This window comes from Salmo salar, chromosome ssa06, assembly GCF_905237065.1.
Source record: "Salmo salar chromosome ssa06, Ssal_v3.1, whole genome shotgun sequence".
NCBI classification, from domain to species: Eukaryota; Metazoa; Chordata; class Actinopteri; order Salmoniformes; family Salmonidae; genus Salmo; species Salmo salar.
The window spans coordinates 69,102,684-69,126,970 of NC_059447.1; the positions used below are offsets into that span (position 1 = coordinate 69,102,684).

Sequence of the window (24,287 nt, forward strand, 5' to 3'; positions counted from 1 at the left end):
AACTGACACAAAAGCATGCAGAATCATCTCTACATTAACTTATTCCTCTCAACTGTACATTTTTTTCATGATTAGTTATGACATAATTTCTTACATTTGCTTCCATTCTAGTATTTTTGTCAGCCATCTTTGCTGAAGAAAGTCTCTAGCATTGGGTCGCAGAGTCTCAAATTCGTCATGGGAACCACTCGATATGATTGATCGTTGCCCAGCGTTAGCCGCTGGTGATTTCATAAAGTTGGGAAATGCATTACTTTTTCACCGCCTCCCACGCCACATTCGTGCCCCCCAACGGTCCCCAGACCACTCCGCTCTCACCGCGTTCCTTCCATTGAAAATTAATGGGAAGCGGGTTCACTGCACGGTGTACATGGGCCGTAAGAATGTATATTTCACCAGCCACGTTGGCAGGTGGGCACATACTATAAATCGCAAATGCTCTATACCGTAAATTCCGGACTATAAGCCGCAACTTTTTTCCCAGGCTTTGAACCTCGCGGCTTAAACAATGACGCGGCTAATATATGGATTTTTGCTCAGTTTTTTGGCGGCATGAAGCTTTCATTAGACCAATGAAATTGCCGAACGGGTTAAGGTCAAACAACTTTTTTGTTTACTGTTTAGATTAAATCGAGCGCTCTCAAACTTCCCATCATTCTGATTACGGTAGTCATTTTGTCACCCTCATGTCAAAGACACGGAGAAATGCATATGATGCAGCTTTCAAGTTGAAGGCGATTGATCTGGCTGTTGGAAAAGGAAATAGAGCTGCTGCACGGGAGCTTGGTCTTAATGAGTCGATGATAAGACGTTGGAAACAGCAGCGTGAGGAATTGACTCAGTGCAAAAAGACAACTAAAGCTTACTGCTAATTTTTTATTTTTTGTTACAAGCCGTGTTTCGTTAAAGCCTATTTATTTTTGTTACAAGCCGTGTTTCGTTAAAGCCTATTTATTTTTGTTACAAGCCGTGTTTCGTTAAAGCCTGTGTAAAGTTCATTTGTTTCAATGTACCGGTAGGCACCTGCGGCTTATAGACACGTGCGGATAATTTATGTTCAAAATAATATATATTTTTTTTAATTCAGTGGGTGCGGCTTATATTCAGGTGCGCTTAATAGTCTGGAAATGACAGTATATATATATTTTAAGCCCACATGTAGAAGTTAGTCGAATTGACAAAGGCTACTAAAGTGTAACTTTGTTCTCGTGTTTCTTGGACAGTTACATAATTTTGTTCACATGCTAGGTTGTTTTCCAATGTAAGTTTGAGTTTGCTGCAACCGTCTGCTGCTAGGAAGACGTCGCAGTCAGATTATTTTCCATCACAGACAAGCGAGTGCCCAAGTTACCATGGTAACGGCCTGTCCATTAAAGTTCCAGTTGAACATTTTTGTCTCACCTAATTGTGCATAGATCACTCCTAAAAGTCATTGTTATCCTAGATGTACGTGTGTGCTTCTACATTTCTACTTAGAAGCACATCATGTACTCCTTGTAAAAAATGTCAGCGTAGAGACCTGAACTATACTAATAAATAGCCTGCATCACTCACTCACTTTTGTGGCAGGGCAGGCACTTTGTTTATTCTTGATGGTCAGTTGTTGAAGTGCTTATTTGTTTTTATTATTGGATCTAAATTATTTATTTTAACATACATTGGTTAAAAGACGCAAGTCACAAAATGAAATGAAATTCAGCAATATACCCCATTATTCTTACTGGTAATACATTAGAAGGCATACTCATTTTTGTGATTTTTGGTGTAATTATGAAGAAAAATATTTTGGCTGGTAAAAACTAAATCAGAGTGGCTGGTGGACCAAAAATGTCCTTGGTTTGTGATAAGAACAGTTGTTATTGTCACAGCTACTACAAAGATAAACATGGTCACCACCATTATAACCGTGGTCATTAACCTCTGCAACATGCCCAGCCATAGGAGCAAAATCCAAAGCCACTCTCTCGCACGCGCTCTCCGTTTTCCCTCTTTTACCTCTAGCCCTTCTTTTCTCACTTTCTTCCCATCACTGTCAGATAATCCTGTAGTTCTTACCTCTTGGACGTCCTCCGGGTTCTTTCTGGAGATGATCTGAGCAGGAGAGAAAAAGAGGGGTTAGGATCAGCAAGCAACCTTAAGCCCCACCACCATCAATCGCCACCAAAAGTTATTCTTCTCTATTGCACTACAGACCGAAAATGGGGACCCTGGATGGATGGGCCCTGTAGAACTGTTGTAGACATTCCCTGTTCTGCTGTGGAGAGCAGAGTCATTCACAGATAGCGGAGGAGGGTTCAGAGTTCTAGCCGCTTGACAATGAGGACATTATACAGCGACACGGTGGGGGAGCAGTGCACAAACGAGATGTCACCACACGAGCGCACACACACACAGGGCACTATACATACACACACCACAAAGGGGCAGCAACTCCCCAAGATCGCTGGATGAAGGAAAACAGCACAGACAACCTAAACATTTGTTTGCGATACCTTCAATAAAGAGCCATCAGTATCATGGGAAAAAATAACTGCTATACAGACATTATTGCATATTATAAACCGGGTGGTTCGATCCCCGAATGCTGATTGTCTGAAAGCCGTGGTATATCAGACCGTATACCATGGGTATGAACAAAAATGACTTTTTTCTGTTCTAATTACATTGGTAACCAGTTTATAATAGCAATAAGACACCTCGGGGGTTTGTGGTACATGGCCAAACAGCTATATCCAGGCACTCCGAGTTGTGTCATGTTCACTGGACATGCTACCTTGTCCCAGACCTGTTTTATACGCCCTCTCTCTAGTGCACCTGCCATCTCGAACTCTGAATGCTCAGCTATGAAAGCCAACTGACATTTACTCCTGAGGTGATGACCTGTTGCACCCTCTACAACCACTATGATTATTATTATTATTATTATTATCTGACCCTGCTGGTCATCTATGAACATTTGAACATCTTGGCCATGTACTGTTATAATCTCAACCCGGCACAGCCAGAAGAGGACTGACCACCGCTCAGAGCCTGGTTCCTCTCTAGGTTTCTTCATAGGTTCCTGCCTTTCTAGGGAGTTTTTCCTAGCCACCGTGCTTCTACATCTGCATTGCTTGCCGTTTGGGATTTTAGGCTGGGTTTTCGTATAGCACTTTGTGACATCGGCTGATGTAAAAAAGGGCTTCATAAATCAATTTGATTGATTGTCTAAGAACACTGCTTAGCCGTGGTATATTGGCCCAATTTTTTACCAGCATGTCACATGTGCAACCAGAGAAAAAAAATAAAAATCAGACACCACCTTTACTCCACACACAGAGATGCATACAAAGCTCTCCACCGCCCTCCATTTGGCAGATCTGACCATAATTCTATCCTCCTAATTCCTTCTTACAAGCAAAAACTAAATGCAGGAAGCACCAGTGACTCGGTCAATATGGAAGTGGTCAGATGACGCGGATGCTACGCTACAGGGCTGTTTTGCTAGCACAGACTGGAATATGTTCTGCGATTCATCCAATGGCATTGAGGAGTACACCACCTCAGTCATCGGCTTCATCAATAAGTGCATTGACGACGTCGTTCAAACAGTGACTGTACGTACATATCCCAACAAGAAGCCATGGATTACAGGCAATATCCACATTGAGCTAAAGGCTAGAGCTACCGCTTTCAAGGAGCGGGAGACTAATCCGGACGCTTATAAGAAATCCCGCTATACTCTCAGACGAACCATCAAACAAGCAAAGCGTCAATAGAGGATTAAGATTGAATCCTACTACACCGGCTGTGACGCTCGTCGGATGTGGCAGGGCTCGAAAACTATTATGGACTACAAAGGGAAACCCAGACGCGAGCTGCCCAGTGACACAAGCCTACCAGACGAGCTAAATGCCTCTTATGCTCGCTTCGAGGCAAGCAACACTGAAGCATGCATGAGAGCACTAGCTGTTCTGGACGACCGTGTGATAACGCTCTCCACAGCCGATGTGAACAAAACCTTTAAACAGGTCAACATTCACAAAGCCGCTGGGCCAGACGGATTACCAGGACGTGTACTCAAAGCATGCACGGACCAACTGTTAACCTGTTGGGGCTAGGGGGCAGTATTTGCACGGCTGGATAAAAAAATGTACCCGATTTAATCTGGTTACTAATCCTACCCAGTAACTAGAATATGCATATACTTATTATATATGGATAGAAAACACCCTAAAGTTTCTAAAACTGTTTGAATGGTGTCTGTGAGTATAACAGAACTCATTTGGCAGGCAAAACCCTGAGACAGATTCTGACAGGAAGTGGATACCTGATGTGTTGTATTACCTTTAAACCTATGCCATTGAAAAACACAGGGGCTGAGGAATATTTTGGCACTTCCTATTGCTTCCACTAGATGTCACCAGCCTTTACAAAGTGTTTTGAGTCTTCTGGAGGGAGATCTGACCGAACAAGAGCCATGGAACGATGATGGCCCATTAGACACCTGGCGCGCGAGTTCATGTTGGGTACCCTCGTTCCAATACGTTATAAAAGAGAATGCATTCGTCCACCTTGAATATTATTCATGTTCTGGTTAAAAAAGGCCCTAATGATTTATGCTATACAACGTTTGACATGTTTGAACGAACGTAAATATATTTTTTTCCCCTCGTTCATGAAGTGAAGTCCGGCGGGCTTAGATCATGTGCTAACAAGACGGAGATTTTTGGACATAAATGATGAGCTTTTTTGAACAAAACTACATTCGTTATGGACCTGTGATACCTGGAAGTGACATCTGATGAAGAGAATCAAAGGTAATGGATTATTTACATAGTATTTTCGATTTTAGATCTCCCCAACATGGCGGCTAGTCTGTATCGCAACGCGTATTTTTCTGGGCGCAGTGCTCAGATTATTGCAAAGTGTGATTTCCCAGTAAGGTTATTTTTAAATCTGGCAAATTGATTGCGTTCAAGAGATGTAAATCTATAATCCTTTAAATGACAATATAATATTTTACCAATGTTTTCTAATTTTAATTATTTAATTTGTGGTGCTGACTTGAATGCCGGTTATTGGAGGGAAACGATTTCCTGAACATCAACGCCACAGTAAAACGCTGTTTTTGGATATAAATATGAACTTGATAGAACTAAAAATGCATGCATTGTCTAACACAATGTCCTAGGAGTGTCATCTGTTGGAGATTGTAAAAGGTTAGTGCATCATTTTAGCTGATTTTGTCTTTGAATTGGCACAACATTACACACAACTCTTGTAAATGTACTGTCCTAACATACTCTAAATTTATGCTTTCGCCGTAAAACCTTTTTGAAATCGTAAAACGTGGTTAGATTAAGGAGATGTTTATCTTTCAAAGGGTGTAAAATAGTTGTATGTTTGAAAAATTTGAATTTTGACATTTATTTGGATTCAAATTTGCCGCTCTTGAAATGCACCTGCTGTTGATGGAGTGCACCACGGGTGGGACGCTTGCGTCCCACCTAGCCCATAGAGGTTAAGGAGATGTTTATCTTTGAAAGGGTGTAAGATAGTTGTATGTTTGAAAAATTTGAATTTTGACATTTATTTGGTTTCAAATTTGCCGCTCTTGAAATGCACCTGCTGTTGATAGGGTGCACCACGGGTGGCACGCTAGCGTCCCACATAGCCCCAAGAAGTTAAGTGTCTTCACTGACATTTTCAATCTCTCCCTGACCAAGTCTGTAATACCTACATGTTTCAAGCAGACCACCATAGTCCCTGTGCCCAAGGAAGCGATGATGCAATATCAATCACCCTCCACACTGCCCTTTCTCACCTGGACAAAAGGAACACCTATGTGAGAATGCTGTTCATTGACTACAGCTCAGCGTTCAACACCATAGTTCCCATGAAGCTCATCACTAAGCTAAGGACCCTGGGACTAAACACCTCCCTCTGCAACTGGATCCTGGACTTCCTGACGGGCCACCCCCAGGTGGTAAGAGTAGGCAACAACACGTCTGCCACGCTGATCCTTAACACTGGGGCCCCTCAGGGGTGTGTACTTAGTCCCCTCCTGTATTCCCTGTTGACCCACGACTGCGCACCAAACACGACTCCAACACTAATCATTAAGTTTGCTGATGACACAGTGGAACAGTGGTTCCTTCTTTAAAAGTAGCGTCATACTGCGGCACACCTTGCGTGCTGCCGCAGAATTCTGCATTTGGTAGTATTCCGTATTGGCATTACCAGAGAATGTAAAACCTTTTTTGTAATAACATAGTATATGGGATTGATTTAAATTTGGCTTAACCTGTTATGGCTAGGGGGCAGTATTTTCACGGCTGGATAAAAAAAACGTACCCGATTTAATCTGGTTACTACTCCTGCCCAGTAACTAGAATATGCATATAATTACTGGCTTTGGATAGAAAACACTCCAAAGTTTCTAAAACTGTTTGAATGGTGTCTGTGAGTATAACAGAACTCAAATGGCAGGTCAAAACCTGAGAGATTCCTTTACAGGAAGTGGCCTGTCTGACCATTTCTTGAACTTCTTTGCCATCTCTATCTTTTACAAAGGATCTCTGCTCTAACGTGACACTTCCTACGTCTTCCATGGGCGCTCAGAGCCCGGGAAAAACCTGAATGTCGTCATCCCAGCCCCAGGCTGAAACACATTATCGCCTTTCTCAAGTGGCCGATCAAGGGACTGTGGGCTTAGGCGCGTGCCCTTTTTCCTCTGTTTGCCGAAAAGGAGATTCCCGGTCGGAATATTATCGCTTTTTTACGAGATAAATTGCATAAAAATGGATTTTAAACAGCGGTTGACATGCTTCGAAGTACGGTAATGGAATATTTAGAATTTTTTTGTCACGAATTGCGCCATGCGCGTGACCCTGATTTACCATTTCGGATAGTGTCTGGGACACACGAACAAAACGCCGCTATTCGGATATAACGATGGATTATTTTGGACCAAACCAACATTTGTTATTGAAGTAGCAGTCCTGGGAGTGCATTCTGACGAAGACAACAAAAGGTAATCAAACTTTTATAATAGTAAATCTGATTTTGGTGAAGGCTAAACTTGCCGGGTGTCTAAATAGCTAGCCCGTGATGGCTGGGCTATGTACTTAGAATATTGCAAAATGTGCTTTCACCAAAAAGCTATTTTAAAATCGGACACCGCGATTGCATAAAGGAGTTCTGTATCTATAATTCTTAAAATAATTGTTATGCTTTTTGTGAACGTTTATCGTGAGTAATTTAGTAAATTCCCCGGAAGTTTGCGGGGGGTATGCTAGTTCTGAACGTCACATGCTAATGTAAAAAGCTGGTTTTTGATATAAATATGAACTTGATTGAACAAAACATGCATGTATTGTATAACATAATGTCCTAGGTGTGTCATCTGATGAAGATCATCAAAGGTTAGTGCTGCATTTAGCTGTTTTCTGGGTTTTTGTGACATTATATGCTAGCTTGAAAAATGGGTGTCTGATTATTTCTGGCTTGGTACTCTGCTGACATAATCTAATGTTTTGCTTTCGCTGTAAAGCCTTTTTGAAATCGGACAGTGTGGTTAGATAAAGGAGAGTCTTGTCTTTAAAATGCTGTGAAATAGTCATATGTTTGAAAAATTTAAGTTTTTGTATTTTTGAGGAATCTGTAATTCACGCCACGCCTATCATTGGATATTGGAGCAGGTGTTCCGCTAGCGTTACGTCTAGATGTAAGAGGTTAATTCATTTGATTAATATTATGGTGTTTCTATTCAGAGAAAAACAAAAAACTAAACCCTCAGGGTTTCCATTCGGATGGAATGGAAAATATGGCGCTGTACAACGTGACGGTAGAGAGTAGCCTACAGGAGTGGAGGATTCTAAATAGTTGACCTTCATTAGACAACTTTGTTCCAATATTTCTGTAAATCAGTGATATTTATTCCCATAGTAATTTGTTATGGATCCATAACTAAATGAACATCTGCAATTTGAAAGAATATTTTTTTATCATTATTTTATTAACAAAGTGTGTTTATTTGTTTATTAGGCTACTGTGCAGTCTACAATACATTCTGTAGTAACTTGGAAAAGTGCCTAATTCCTTACATAAAAGGAGAGCAGGCCATGTCTGTACTACGGAATGCGGGGCACGCAGGAGACCTGTGTTATTTCATAGTTGTGATGTCTTCACTATTATTCTACAATGTGGAAAATAGTAAAAATAAAGAAAAATCCTGGATTGAGTAGGTGTGTCCAAACTTTTGACTTGTACTTGCTTAATTAATTTGATTAATATTATGGTGTTTCTATTCCATGAAAAATGAAAAACCCTGGGGGTCACCATTAGAATGGAATAGAAAATATGGCGCTGTACAACGTGGCGCTCATAAATTCAGAGCGTTCAGACAGTTTCGCTCTCGGAGCACACACTGGATGTTCGGGCCGAGGAGTAGGGTTGATTTGAGTGTTCTGGCCTTAGAACGGCAGTCAAACACCCAAGCTAACGTTGGCTAGCTTGCTAGCTACTTCCAGACACAAATGAGATCACTCTGATCATTTTACTCACCCTAGCAGAGCTGGTTAGGCAGTTTGTGTTAACCAGAGCGCTTGTGACTGGAAACAATTGAATTACGCTTTTCTGCCGACGTTTACTGACACCGGCCATATTTAACTGGTGCTGAGCGCTCGCAAATTCTTTATTCTGCGCTCTAGTACACTCAGACGAGAGTGCTCTGAAATCGATGTAGATAGCCAGAGCGAATTTACGAACGCACCCGAGTGTCCATTGAGAATGCACAACAATTATAACATTTAGCTAAGCTAAGAATTATGGAAATAATCAAGTCAATAAACGTTGGATAGTTAGATAGCCTATAGTTAATATACTGGCAAGTTTGATGTCTAACTACTAATGTTAGGTAGCTAACTAACATACCGGTACATAATGCTGTAATATGCTCTGTGGTTCGTAAGGACAGCATAGCTAACACATTGTCAGCCAACATAACTTGTAAGGTAACTTATTTGAAAGGTCATTACTTTATTTTTATTACATTGAGTAGCAAGCTACCCCTTGGTCGTTAGGGCAAATCTGGTCTGTGATGTGGGGGGGGTGGGGGGGGGAGAATCACAACTAGCTCGGCTATTAGACTATTCTTTAGTAAAGGTTGAAGTCTATTGTTCAGCTATTAGCCCCCTTCCCCAACTTGCAACAAAGTTTGGTTGTTCCAATCTCATTCCTTTCCCTCTTCCACGCGTCATCATTCTGCGCCTGAGTGGCTCGCTTGTGGGCGTGCTGACAGGATATGGCACCATCTTCGGTTGTGCGTCAAGAAATCTGCATACAGTAGCACGTTTGTTTTGTATGAAGGTGTGGTTATTCACAGGCAAATTGTTATAAGCTATGGAGGTACATTTGTGTCTTTTTATCAAGAGCAAAACTTTTTTTTTTTTTTTTCAATAAAAAATAATTGTTCTGAAAGCAAACTTTTTCCAACACAAAGGAAGTCATACGAAGAAGGACTGTGTGATGATGGCATCTCAGGTAAGCAGAACTGGGCGTTCTTCCGTCCAACTTTTACATAGCTCCTACGATTCTGTGTCGGTTCATAACATTGTACTATATTACATATACATACCGTAGAATGATAAATAATGCAATTATTATTCTCAAGCTAACCAAAAGTATTTAGCTATGAACGCCTTTTCTCGCCATTTTCAGTTGAATTAATCTAACTTTCTTTCATGGCAACTCATAAGCAGGCCATGTCATATGTTTCATAGTGGATATATAGTCATATTTCATGACAGTGTAACAGTTAGCTTTATTTACACAAGGATGAAAGAACACAATATGTCTGTCACGAAGAGTTAGCGAGTCTTTGCAGCGTGTAGACGGTGCAGGTATCATTGCATATTTACCATCACCTAATGAACAACCACAATACCAGCCTGGTGTTAACCTCTCTAGGGTATGTGGGACGAAATCGTCCCACCTACTCAACAGCCAGTGGAATCCCGTGGCGCGTTATTCAAATACCTTAGAAATGCTATTACTTCAATTTCTCAAACATATGACTATTTTACACCATTTTAAAGATAAGACTCTCGTTAATCTAACCACACTGTCCGATTTCAAAAAGGCTTTACAACGAAAGCAAAACATTAGATTATGTCAGCAGAGTACCCAGACAGAAATAATCAGACACCCATTTTTCAAGCTAGCATATAATGTCACATAAACCCAAACCACAGCTAAATGCAGCACTAACCTTTGATGATCTTCATCAGATGACACACCTAGGACATTGTTATACAATACATGCACGTTTTGTTCAATCAAGTTCATATTTATATCAAAAAACTGCTTTTTACATTAGCATGTGACGTTCAGAACTAGCATACCCACCGCAAACTTCACAAAAAACAAATTATTTTAAGAATTATAGATACAGAACTCCTTTATGCAATCGCTATGTCCGATTTTAAAATAGCTTTTTGGCAAAAGCACATTTTGCAATATTCTGAGTAGATGGCCCAGCCATCACGGGCTAGCTAATTTGACACCCACCAAGTTTAGCCCTCACCAAACTCCGATTTACTATTAGAAAAATGTGATTACCTTTGCTGTTCTTCGTCAGAATGTACTCCCAGGACTTCTACTTCAATAACAAATGTTAGTTTGGTTCAAAATAATCCATAGTTATGTTCAAATATCCTCTGTTTTGTTCGTGCGTTCAAGACACTATCCGAAGGGTGACCCCGCCCGACGCGTTTCGTGACAAAAGAATTCTAAATATTCCATTACCGTACTTCGAAGCATGTCAACCGCTGTTTAAAATCTATTTTTATGCGATTTTTCTCGTAAAAAAGCGATAATATTCCGACCGGGAAACCCTGTTTACGTTCAAAGACGAAAAAAAAAACCCATGGTGTCGCCTCGTGCACGCGCCTCAGTCTCATTGTTCTCTGAACGACCATTATCCAAATGCGCTACTGTTTTTCAGCCAGGGCCTGCAAAGAGATCATTCAGCGTTTTGCCGCCTTCTGAGAGCCTATGGGAGCCGTTGGAAGTGTCACGTTACAGCAGAGATCCTCAGTTTTCAATAAAGAGAGTGTAGAAGCCCAAGAAATGGTCAGAGAGGGCGCTTCCTGTAAGGAATCTTCTCAGGTTTTTGCCTGCCATATGAGTTCTGTTATACTCACAGACACCATTGAAACAGTTTTAGAAACTTTAGGGTGTTTTCTATCCAAAGCCAATAATTATATGCATATTCTAGTTTCTGGGCAGTAGTAATAACCAGATTAAATCGGGTACGTTTTTTTATCCGGCCGTGCAAATACTGCCCCCTACCCTAGAGAGGTTAAGCTTTCTACGCTGTATTGACGTATCCTGAAAATTACATTGCTGCTTAAGATTGAATGGTCATATGTTGTTTTTTTCATATCTACAAAAAATAAGCCATCTTCTTTACTTTCAGAGAGCGAGCTGATCAAGGGGTTGAAAATGTAGATAATTGCCAGATGTTCACTGTCCGAGGAACAGGCCGTGGAAGCTTTATTGCTGGCAAAAGTGTCCTTAACCAGAGGTAATTAAACTGTTCTGTGTTCTTTTTCTCTCTTCGTCTCTGCCTGTCTTGTAGTACATGGAACCTGTCTCACATGCATTAATTAAAAAACCCTAAAGATGTCAGCTGCTAATTTTCAGATTTACACCACAAACACTGCCATTTTCACTGGACTATCTGTTGCTGCCAAGTCATGATTTACCTGGGGGTTAGCCTTGCAATAACGAAGTGGTGAGACAAAGCCCTCGATATTTAAATGTTTCAGGTACACTGATAGGTGTCTGGGTCACATACAGTATCTTATATTGACATTATCTTCTATTGTTTGTCCTCATGTGTCTGTTTTTCAGCATAAAGTACTCTGCAGCCACTTAGTGTGGACACCAGGTGAGACCACACACACACAATAACAGTCTCTTCTTCACTTCATCCCTCTCCCCCCTTCTCCCTAAATCCTCTAGGTTATATCAGCGGTTTTGGTGAACCCGTCCCGCATCTGAACTGGCTGACAGAGGGCACAGCATTATAATCGGTGAGAGGTCACTTGGTCGGGTCAAAAAGAAGTATTATTAAAGAGATGCTTTACATTGAAATACAGACAGATGTAGTAGTCCCAGAGTTAATGAACCAAGGTCAGTTCTGCATTTCACCTCCTGATGATTATGATGACTGACTGTGTTAGAATAAAAAAAAAAAAAGGTTTAATCATGCTCTCTCTCTATCCATCCGTCTCTCGTTTGCAGGTATGTTTTGATGTGAGAGAGGAAGCCAGACCCGTCATCACCACCTCACCCGCTCTTAACCTCTATGGGCTAGGTGGGACGCTTGCGCGGCGTTTTGTTCGTGCGTTCGAGACACTATCCTAAAGGCTAAATAAGGGTGACGAGCATGGCGCAATTCGTGACAAGAGAATTCTAAATATTCCATTACCGTACTTCGAAGCATGTCAACCGCTGTTTAAAATCAATTTTTATGCCATTTTTCTCATAAAAAAAAGCGATAATATTCCGACCGGGAATCTGCGTTTAGATAAACAGACAAAGGAAAAGAAACCATTCGGTCGAAGCGGGCACGCGCCTAAGCCCATAGTACTCTGAGTGGCCACTTGCCAAAAGCGATAAAGTGTTTCAGCCAGAGCCTGCCTCGATATCGTTCAACGTTTTCCCGGGCTCTGAGACCCTATGGAAGACGTAGGAAGTGTCACGTTATTGCACAGATCCTGAGTCTTTAATAAAAAGAGCCAAGATGAAACACTACTTCTCAGACAGGCCACTTCCTGCTTGAAATCTTCTCAGGTTTTGGCCTGCCATAGGAGTTCTGTTATACTCACAGACACCATTCAAACAGTTTTAGAAACTTTAGGGTGTTTTCTATCCAAAGCCAATAATTATATGCATATTCTAGTTACTGGGCAGGTGTAGTAACCAGATTAAATCGGGTACGTTTTTTATCCAGCCGTGCAAATACTGCCCCCTATCCCCAACAGGTTAACTTCTATGGGCTAGGTGGACCTGCCTAACATCCGGTGAAATAGCAGAGAGAAAAAATTCTAAATACACAATTCGTAATATTAAACATTCTTGTAAATACATGCATCTTACATAATTTAAAAGCTTAACATCTTGTTAATCCAGCCGCAATGTCCGATTTCAAAAAGGATTTGCGGCGAAAGCATACATAATAATCTGAGGACAGCGTCCCGCAAACACAAGCATTACTAGCATTTTCCAACCAAGCATTAGCGTCACTAAAGTCAGAAATAGCAATAAAATAATCAATTACCTTTGAAGATCTTCTTTTGGCGATACAAAAGGCCCAATCTTCACAATAAATGGTCGTTTTGTTCGATAAAATCCATTTTTATAGCCTAACACAAAACATTTTCTAAACAGCTAGTGTCATGAATTCCGTCTCCTTCAACTTTCGATGAAGCATTCGATGTAATTACTCACGCTAAACACACGTTTATCCAGTCATGGTTGGTTTCATTGCAATTCTCTGTTTGTTAGTAACACAGCCATACTTGATTGTTCTTTTTGCGGGACGTATTGACCGAAAGGAACTGATTTGAACACACCAAACAATGACCTCATTGCGCGCCAATGATATGACCAGTGCTTCGTTGATTGACTGTATTTCGGCCCAATGACCACTGATCATCTTGAAATCTAGCTTGGTAGATAGCCAATGAGCTGAGGTAAACGGCAATATCTAAATGGTTATATCCGGGAAGACAAGCTCTTGAACGAAAGTCGAGCGTAACACAGCCATTCGCCATTGAAACTTCTACCTGAAGGAGCCACATTGTTTGCGCGTAGCAGTTTTGAGTCGAGATCATTGTCAGCTATTTCATCGATAGAATTATGGCGAGTAAATCTGGAAAATCAAAGGCAAAGTCCAGGTATACAGATCTACACGACATTATCGATGAAATTTATAGAGATAGTGACACAGAATTACTTGAAGAGGAGTCGGATTGTGAGTCAAGTTTGGACTCCCAGTTTGAGGAAATGTTTTTGCATGGAGAGGACGCAATTTTGGAATGGAAAGTACCTCTCATGCCATTGTTTGAAATTAATAATATCAAATATTATTCATTTGAGTTGTTTGGAGATATATATATATATTTATATTTCTTTTTTTGGGTGACATATATATACATATTTTTTTTAACTTTTATTTTGTATGAGATATATATATATATATATATATATTTTTTTTAAATCAGTAATGAAACGTGTGAAGTACACATGGCTAAACATTGAGTGTGTCTGTCTGTATATATTAGATATTTTTTTACATGTATGCATGTTTTACATGTATTTTATCTAAACTATTCTATATATAATCTGTGTGTCTGTCTTCACAGTCCTTCCAATTCTGACTGGGAGCCCCCACTGCCAAGGTGCCCATCCCCCACAGGAGCTGGTTCATCTAGCCGGACCCCTGCTGTCTCCGGCTCCACACCTACCCCCGCCCGGCCAGGTGTGAAGTCTGTGACAAAGAAGCGGAGGTGGGGAAAAGAGAAACCAGCAATCAGAGAGGAGGAGGGTCGTTGGCACTCTGTGCTTGAGGAGGATGTGGGCCCACCACCTCCAATATTCAGACCGAAAAGGTCCTCCAACTACAGCCCCATGCAACTTTTTCAACTGTTTTTTACATCTTCAGTTATTGATTCCCTTGCTTGAACACTAACAAATATGGTGCTAAGAAGCAGGCAGGCAAGAAAGAGGTATGGAAGCCCATTTCCATGTCAGATATTTTTTGTTATTTGTCAATGGTCATATACATGGGTCTAGTGAAGCTGAAAACCCTGAAACACTACTGGAAAACTGCTCCCCTCTATCAACTGCCTTTCCCCTCCACTGTCATGTCATGCAAAAGGTTTCTGACAATTTCACGGGCGCTTCACATCAGTGACCCTAAAGTTGATGAGGACAACGAGAACAAGCGAGGCACAGCAGGTTATGATAGGCTCTGCAAAATAAAACCTCTACCACAGTGTGGTTAAGGCCTGCAAGACCTATTTTCAGCCCACCCAGAACCTTTCCATCGATGAGAGGATGGTAGCCTCAAAGGCCAGAATCAGCCTAAAACAATACATGCGTAACAAACCAACTAAATGGGGTTACAAACTGGTTGTTTTGGATGATTCTGCGTGTGCATACATGTGCAATTTTGTTGTTTATGAGGGGAAGAGCAGTTTTGCGACCGGTAAGGGACTCAGCTATGATTCTGTCATGGCATTATTACATTTTCAACTGCTGGGGAAGGGCTACAAACTTTTTCTGGACAATTTCTACACAAGCCCTACCCTGTTCAGACCTGAAGAAGCTGGATATGTGGGCTTGTGGCACCATTCAGCCCAACAGAGTGGGCTTTCCAAAAACCAAGGAGAACGACATGCCTAAGCGGGCTGAGCGGGGTAGCATGCGATGGATTCGCCAAGATGGCCTGCTCTTTGTGAAGTCGATGGATACCAGAGAGGTGGTCATGTGCTCCAGTATCCACAAGTCCTTCAGTGGAGATCACGTCGTCAGGCGTGTGAAGGGCGCTACTGGGGCATGGACCACAAAATATGTCCCCATTCCTGCAGCTATCAAGGACTATAACAAGAGCATGGGGGGTGTAGACCTGTCAAATGCACTGACAGGCTACTATAATGTTCTCCACAAGACCATGAAATGGTACAATACTTTTTTCTATCATTTCGTTGACATTGCTGTGGTTAATTCCTTCATCATCCAGAAGGAAATGGCCAAGAGCTGTGGAAAGACCCCCATCTCACAGCTAGCCTTCCGAGAGCTGCTCATCCAGGAGCTTGCTAGCTACAGCAAGTCCACTGCAGCACCTTCTGTCCCCTCTACCTCTTCTGCTCCTTCAACCAGTGGTGTTCACCTGCCCAAATTCATCTCTGCAGACATGAATGTGCCTCAGGGTAAAAAGGGCACAGTGGGGAGGCGACGCTGTGCCCTTTGTCACAGGAAATGCCCCATCACATGTACCACCTGCTCAGTAACTCTATGCTTTACAGCAGAAAGAGACTGCTATGGGCCATGGCACCAGCAGCACAGTTTTGTGTAGAGGACTGAGGGTCCTCACAATATTGTACATTGTATGTCTGTAAATAGTTACCCTTGTTACTTAAAAGTTTTTCAAAATTTCATATTTTGAATTTTTTGGGTACTTTTTTTTTGAGGGGTGTGTTAGAATATAATTTTTGTATTTTGTATATAGTTTTTTTTACATCAAAATGTATCACTGTACCAATTCGGCCACTTGGGTACATTTGTGTGGGACACCTGGGTGACTTCATGCTCAATGTCATGTAGCTCGCTCATTCCTGAAGATGTGTCTGAAACTTTTCTCAGATACTGTTGACCTCATGTTCTGCATAGGATGCTGGGGATCATTTCTATCTGAATGTTTGGCTGTTCCTGTTCAGTTGAAAGATGCAACAATAACAAAAACCAGAAAACGTATGTTTGTTTCCTTGTATTTTCTTCTACCAGATCTATTGTGTTATATTCTCCTACATTCAATTCACATTTCCACAAACTTCAGAGTGTTTCCTTTCAAATGATACCAAGAAAATGCATATCCTTGCATCTGGGCCTGAGCTACAGACAGATTTGGGTATGTCTTCAGGCGGAAATTGAGAGAAGTGGGGGGGTAGCCCAAAAAGGTTAAGATAACCAGCCTTGGGCCCCCAGGTTAGGAGACACCGCAATTGTGATGAACTGAGAGAATTCATTAATTCGTTAATCATATGCTGTCTGCCGCTGTTCTTACCTCTTTCCCTTTCTGTCTTCTACACCTCTCTCCCCACCTCGTCTTTCTTCCTTGTTTTATAATGCACACCATATGTGCATTGAAGTACAGATTGAACTTGTATTTATAATATATTACAATTATCATAATGCATGTATTATGTATTTATAACACCTGGATAATGAACTTCTTTCAATAAAGCGTTTCACATTCTCCACTGGTTGAAATTAAGTATCTTATTGAAATACTATCCTGTGTGCTCAGATTAATGTAGATGAAGGGAGTTACATTTACGTCATTTAGCAGACGCTCTTATCCAGAGCGACTTACAAATTGGTGCATTCACCTTATATCAGTTAGATATGCATAGTTTTTTTTTTCTGTATATATGAATTACAAGTCAGCCTTTACTTAAATCATGTTTCTAGTCTATTGCATAGTTACAATGTGTAATCACTGATGTCCCAGGAGCGGTAAACACTGTTGAAGTGTATAATTGTAATACATGCATGCAGACACAGCATCATTTAAATTATGGAGTTTGATATGACTGAAAAAGTATGTCTCAGAGATTCATACCTGAACTGCACCAGGCTACAATGTGGGAATCTCATGCGTGGTAATAACTACAGTACATATATAGGAGTACGTACAGTACGTATATAGACCTTGCATCCTTAGCACAAAGTTATTATATTCTCATCTATTCATAGGCTTCATTTATGCCATTCAGACTTGAAGTTGATACAACAACTATGACAGCTGAGGTTCATAGATTAGTATGAATATTAATTCAGAACCTAACGTTTTAGGGTCCATACACAGACGGGCTACATACTGTAGCTAGCTACACACCCATAGGCATACAGTTGTTTTTATCCTCCACAACACAATAAGCAAGTAAATAGTTAGCCATCTATGTTACTTCAGATGCATTGCAAGGCAAGCTTACACAATTGTACATTCAATTTGCAGTAAATGCTTTATCTAGCTAGATTCTTTACAGCCACTGTTTCACAAGACGACAGTCTGGTTTGCTGGTTCTCTCAGGAGTCCCTAAAACATTAAACAACACGAATTATAAATGAATTATCCTGTCATAACACTAGCTAGTCAGCTAACTTGCTAAATAGCGATTTTCGTAAATTAACTTTATGACAAAAAAATATGCACAAATGTTTGTCTCTACATCAACATATTCCTCTCAATTGTATTTTTTTTGTTGCTTGACTCGTATGACGTTATAACTACTTACAGTTGGTTCCACCATAATGTTTTGTCAGCCATCTTCACCCAGGGACCACTCGATATGATTGGGTCCCAAGGTTTTTATATGACCAAATGCATAATGAGTGCTTTAACTCCCCCTTGTGGTGGTCTGGAGCAATGAAGCCGTGACTCTGGGTACCTCTAAGTCCCGCAATGCAAGCTCGCAACTTGTAACCTCTCTAGGGGGTGTGGGACGGTAGCGTCCCCCCTGTCCAACATCCGTTGAAATTGCAGAGCGCCAAATTCAAATTACTATAAATATTTAACTTTCATGAAATCACAAGTGTAATACATCAAAATAAAGCTTAACTTGTTGTTAATCCAGCCACCATGTCAGATTTCAAAAAGGCTTTACGGCGAAAGCAAACCATGCGATTATCTGAGGATAACGCTCAGCAGACAAAACATCACATTAGCCCATCTGTAATTTAGCCCAAACAACTACCTCTTCCCCTACTGTATTTATTTATTTAGCTCCTTTGCACCCCATTATTTCTATTTCTACTTTGCACTTTCTTCCACTACAATTCTACCATTCCAGTGTTTTACTTGCTATATTGTATTTACTTTTCCACCATGGCCTTTTTTGCCTTTACCTCCCTTATCTCACCTCATTTGCTCACATTGTATATAGACTTATTTTTCTACTGTATTATTGACTGTATGTTTGTTTTACTCCATGTGTAACTCTGTGTTGTTGTATGTGTCGAACTGCTTTGCTTTATCTTGGCCAGGTCGCAATTGCAAATGAGAACTTGTTATCAACTTGCCTACCTGGTTAAATAAAAGGTGAAATATATATACATATTATTATTATTATTATTATTAAATACAGTTAGTTACCAGCCAAGTAGACTAGTCGCGAAAGTCAGAAATAGCAATAAAATTGATCACTTATCTTTGATGATCTTTGTATGGTTGCACTCACAAGACTCTCAGTTACACAATAAATGTTTGTTTTGTTCAATAAAGTCCCTCTTCATATCCAAAAACCTCCATTTTGTTGGCGCGTTTTGTTCAGTAATCCAATGGCTCAAATGCGGTCACAAGAGGCAGACAAATTCCAAATAGTATCCGTAAAGTTCGTAGAAACATGTCAAACGATGTTTATAATCAATCCTCAGGTTGTTTTTAGCCTAAATAATCGATAATATTTCAACCGGACAATAGCATCGTCAATATAAAAGAAAAACAAGAAAGGCGCGCTCTCGGTCGTGCACAGGAACCAGCTCTGGGGACATCCCACTATCCACTGACTCAATGTGGTCATTCTCCCTCATTTTTCAGAAAAAAAGCATGAAACAATGTCTAAAGACTGTTCACTTCTAGTGGAAACCATAGGGAACGGAATCTGGGTCCTATCCCTTTAAATGGTGGATAGCCTTTAATTGGAAAAACAGCCATTTCAAAATAATGGCACTTCCTGGATGGATTTTCCTCAGGTTTTCACCTGCCATTTCAGTTCTGTTATACTCACAGACATTATTTTAACAGTTTTAGAAACTTTGGAGTGTTTTCTATCAAAATATACTAATTATATGCATATCCTAGCTTCTGGGCCTGAGTAGCAGGCTGTTTACCTTGGGCACGCTTTTCATCCGGAGGTGAAAATAGTGCCCCCTACCCTAGTAAGGTAAAAGGAGGAAGCACTGTAGGCCTGATCACCAACAACGAGACAGCCCATAGGGAGGTCAGAGAACTGGCAGTGTGGTGCAAGGACAACAACCTCTCCCTCAATGTGAGCAAGACAAAGGAGCTGATCGTGGACTACAGGAAAAGGCGGGCCGAACAGGCCCCCATTAACATCGACAGGGCTGTGGTGGAGTGGGTCGAGAGTTTCAAGTTCCTTGGTATCACCAACAACATCACCAACAAACTATCATGGTCCAAACACACCAAGATAGTCTTGAAAAGGGCAAAACCTTTTCCCCCTCAGGAGACTGAAAAGATTTGGCATGCGTCCCCAGATGCTCAAAAGGTTCTACAGCTGCACCATCGAGAGCATCCTGACTGGTTGCATCACCACCTGGTATGGCAACTGCTCGGCATCTGGCCGTATGGCGCTACAGAGGGTAGTGCGAACGGCCCAGTACATCACTGGGGCCAAGCTTCCTGCCATCCAGGACCTATACAATAGGCCAGAGGAAAGCCCATAAAATTGTCAGAGACTCCAGTCACCCAAGTTATAGACTGTTTTCTCTGCTACCACATGGCAAGCGGTACCGGAGCGCCAAGTCTAGGACCAAAAGGCTCCTCAACAGCTTCTACCCCCAAGGTATATGACTGCTGAACAATTAATAAAAATCGCCACCGGACAATTTACATTGACCCCCCCCCTTTTGTACACTGCTGCTTCTCGCTGTTTATCATCTATGCATAGTCACTTCACCCCCACCTACATGTACAAATTACCTCAACTAACCTGTACCCCCGCACACTGACTCGGTACCGGTGGCCCTTGTATATAGCCTCGTTACTGTGTTACTTTGTATTAGTTTTTGTTTTCATCTACTTGGTTAATATTTTCTTAAGTCTTCTTGAACTGCACTGTTGGTTAAGGGCTTGTAAGTAAGCATTTCACCATAAAGTCTAAACTTGCTGTACTCGGCGCATGTGACAAATAAAGTTTGTTTTGATTTTAGCGTTTTTTGGGGTAGCCTAAGTCCAAAAAGCATAAAAAAATGTTTTTTTTATTATTATTACTTTTCAGGATAGGAAAACACAAAGTTTCAACTTAAACCACTAAAACCAGATATAAAGTATGTAGAAAAGATAATGGACCTATATATTTTTTTAAATATTTGAGAACTAACAATCACCAAAATAAAAGCTAGACAGTCAGAGAGAATTGAAAATGCAAATTTAGCAATATTCATTTTATTATTATTGTCGAGCAAAAGAACCGCAATAGACATGGCAAAATGCAAAGAATTACAGGAACCTAGCTTTAAAAATGCTACATTTTCTCTCAGCTGCATAGCAAAATGTGTAGAACTGCAGGAAATTAACTTAAAAATTTACTAAATCTCAGCTCCATGGAGAAATGTATAGAATTACAGGAAATTGTCTTAAATGCAAAAATGTCTACAGTGCAAAGATAGGGGCCTCAAATTCTCTCTAAAATGTAGCCGAGCCAACGACCAATTATGCTCATTGCCCTGCCCTCTGCCACACCCCCCTGTCACACCCACCGCCTAAGCCCATTTCTGATACAGAAAAAAGCTGCAGTAGTGGGTATGGAAGCATCTATTTATTCATTATTTCTGTCCCTCGCCTTAGAACATTGTGGGCAGACTGACGACTCATTCTGTCTGAGAGTGTCCCAGTTTCAAAACCCTGTAGTATTCTGACCTCCTGCACCACTCACAGTGACAGAGCCAGAGACAGACAAAGGAGGAAATTATATAACCCTTTCTCTCTCCCATCAGCATCTTTGTGACAAAATCAACCCTTTTTCACTTGTTTGGGTGAGTGTGTGTGACACTGAACTGGTTGTGTGGTATTGTAGCCATTGGAAAGACTTGATACGGTTCCCTTTGGAGAATAATCTCTGATAGTGCTAAAATCTGTGTTGCTGGGATGTGACCTTTCTGAATCTGATGTGAAATACAAACTAAAAGGTAGAGTGTCAACATCTCCAGGAGTGGGTCTGGATGCAACGATGATTACTCTTGCACAATGGGTCACTTTGGGTCGTTGCCATGGACTTCCTTTTGCTAGACAATAAATTGCATAGACTGCAGTTTCTCTCAAGCTGCATAAGCACTTACTGAGACTGATTAGTAAAATGTATGCAACTAGACGCCCCAGTATCTGTGTACTAGGAATGTTGACAATGAGTGAGTATGACGTGTTTCCTCTCTAACGCTCTGGAAGCTCTGATTGAAACCACTAGACAGCTCTGCAAGCGTCACGGCCAGTATGTACTTCCAAATAAGGTCTAAATGAAACTGTATAAGCACTCACGTCCCAAGGATTCTGAGGAGCTCTAACCTTACTGCTAAGCACAGGTCGAAAGTCTACAACAGCCCAACACAGAGGTGTCGAGGAGCAGTGGTGTAAAGTATTTAAGTCGTTTTTTTGGGGTATCTGTACTTCACCATTTATATTTTTGCTAACTTTTACTTGACTGCATTCCAAAATAAAATGATGTACTTTTTAATCCATACATGTTCCCTGACACCCAAAAGTACTCGTTACATTTTGACTGGAAAATGGTCCAATTCACTTATCAAGAAAACATCCCTGGTTATCCCTACCGCATCTGATCTGACAGACTCACTAAAGACAAATGATTCATGTGTAAATTATGACTGAGTGTTGGAGTGTGCCCCTGGCTATGCGTCAATAAAAAATTAATTTAAATGGTGCTGTCTGGTTTGCTTAATATAAGGAATTTTAAATGGTTTACACTCTTACTTTTGAAACTTAAGTACATTTTAGCAATTCCATTTACTTTCGATACTTAAGTATATTTAAAACCAAATACTTTTAGACTTTTAATCAAGTAGAATTTTACTGAGTGACTTTTACTTGAGTCATTTTCTATTAAGGTACTGTATCTTTACTTTTTCTCAAGTATGACAATTTAGTAGTTTTTCCACCACTGCCAAATAGGCATTTTTTCGGTTACTTGTACATTGTTTTCGGGTTGCTTGACCTTTTTGTAAGTACATACCAGCCATAACGGGAGTAAATTCAGATAGTTACTCAGCGAAACCCCATATTTTGTGAGTAACTAAAGTATTTTGACATTATAACGCATGCAGAGTTATCAAATGGGATTTTGAATGGGAGCTTCCTGGGCGTTAGAGAGGAGCCACGTCATACTCATCGTCGACAGCTATAAAGGCTTGTACAGATACTGGGGCAGCAGCAAGCTAGACTTATAAGTGGCAGCTTCTTACTGGTCTCATGATTGCACACTGTTCAGTTAACTGTTATTGACAATAAAGCTAACCGACGTTAGCTAACTACCTAGTTAGCATATAGTGATATGGCAGAAGGTGGCGTTCAATGTAATCTCCTCTCTTGATCGTGTTATCACCGAGCTTGGCTAACTAGGCAGCTTTCTATCTCATTTGTCAGACATAAACGAGCTAGTTATTAGCTAGCGCAAGCTAGGCACTAGTTTGACAGCTAGTTAGTTAACGTTAGCTGAATAATGGGAGCAAGTTAGCAGGTGAACTGAAAAATGTCACACATATTAGGAGCCAACATAAGGTTTACAATGTCGTTATTTATCAACTACAACATATCCGTATGAATAGTATTCGCAGTTGTAGCTACGACTGGATAAAACAACAATGACAACGTTAGCTAGCTAGCTAGCTGCTAACTAACGTCACAGTAGCTAGCTAACGGTAGCTGCCTGTCAACAACACAGCCTCTGTCAACTTACCCTTGCAGTGACTTTGTACACTGTATATCCTTTCTTATGCTTTTTAGGGTCCGTAACAGTATAAAAACGTGCAAGTTCTCCTCGTTCCCGCTGCGATATCATTCTGATTGAACCATAGCCATTAGCTAGCCAGCTGATTCCCAGTCTAAAAAGCCGTGGCTGCTTTGCTTCGTTCCAGATAGCCGCTGCTACGCACAGATAGAACAATGAGCCAGATAATTCACAGGATGTATGAATGTGAAGTATCCGGTGGGCGTTTCCACTCACAACCAAATATTGGGACGAGAATAAGCCCAACAACTGTGGTCAGCAGTGGGAGAATATGGAGTGAGATGGATTTTTGCCGTCATTCAGATAATTTTCTCATCGATGAAACATTTGATCTCCATACAAAGTGTATTTCCAAAACTGTTTCCAAAACTAAAATCTGTAATAGAGTGGACTGCGTTTTATAGACTTTACCCTTTGCCAAAGTTTCAAAAAATGGTGTCGTTTAGGAGTGCCAGGGCGAATTTAGTTATTGCACACGCACACTTCAAAGTAGGCGTTCCCTAACGGAAATATGCGAATAAATGCCAATAGGATCTCATTAGTTCGTTGGCTCTGCCCACTATGACAGATTTGTATAACTATCTGGGTTAGTTATACAAATCTTTGGCTGCAAATTGCAAAATGACACGCCGAAAGACCGGCCCCTCAAATTCTTCTTCTTCTTTGGTACTATGGCAGTCTGCAAACAAAAGTTAGAGGTGCATTCCCACACCAACTGGACCAGGGATGAAGGGATAAGGGATACAT

The 24,287-nt window shown here is 40.9% G+C and overlaps 1 protein-coding gene across 5 annotated transcripts in view; it reads right to left on the bottom strand.

Moving 5' to 3' along the window:
- The window catches only part of rps6kc1 (ribosomal protein S6 kinase polypeptide 1), a 111,419-nt gene extending 87,646 nt beyond the window's left edge, over positions 1 to 23,773 (bottom strand). For 4 of the 5 annotated variants that reach the window (XR_001329350.2, XR_001329349.2, XR_001329348.2 and 1 more), the window contains exons 1-2: positions 23,490 to 23,773; positions 2,056 to 2,091 (exon numbers count right to left, since the gene is read on the bottom strand). Coding sequence is in view for 1 of the 5 variants with exons in the window: in XM_014205476.2 (XP_014060951.1) it covers positions 2,056 to 2,091; positions 23,490 to 23,591 (138 nt within the window). In the remaining 4 variants the exon portion in view is untranslated. Of the gene's footprint in view, positions 1 to 2,055; positions 2,092 to 2,193; positions 2,598 to 23,489 lie in introns of those variants that run through there. The other variant, XM_045720932.1, reaches the window with a different exon arrangement.
- Positions 23,774 to 24,287: the final 514 nt, after the last annotated feature.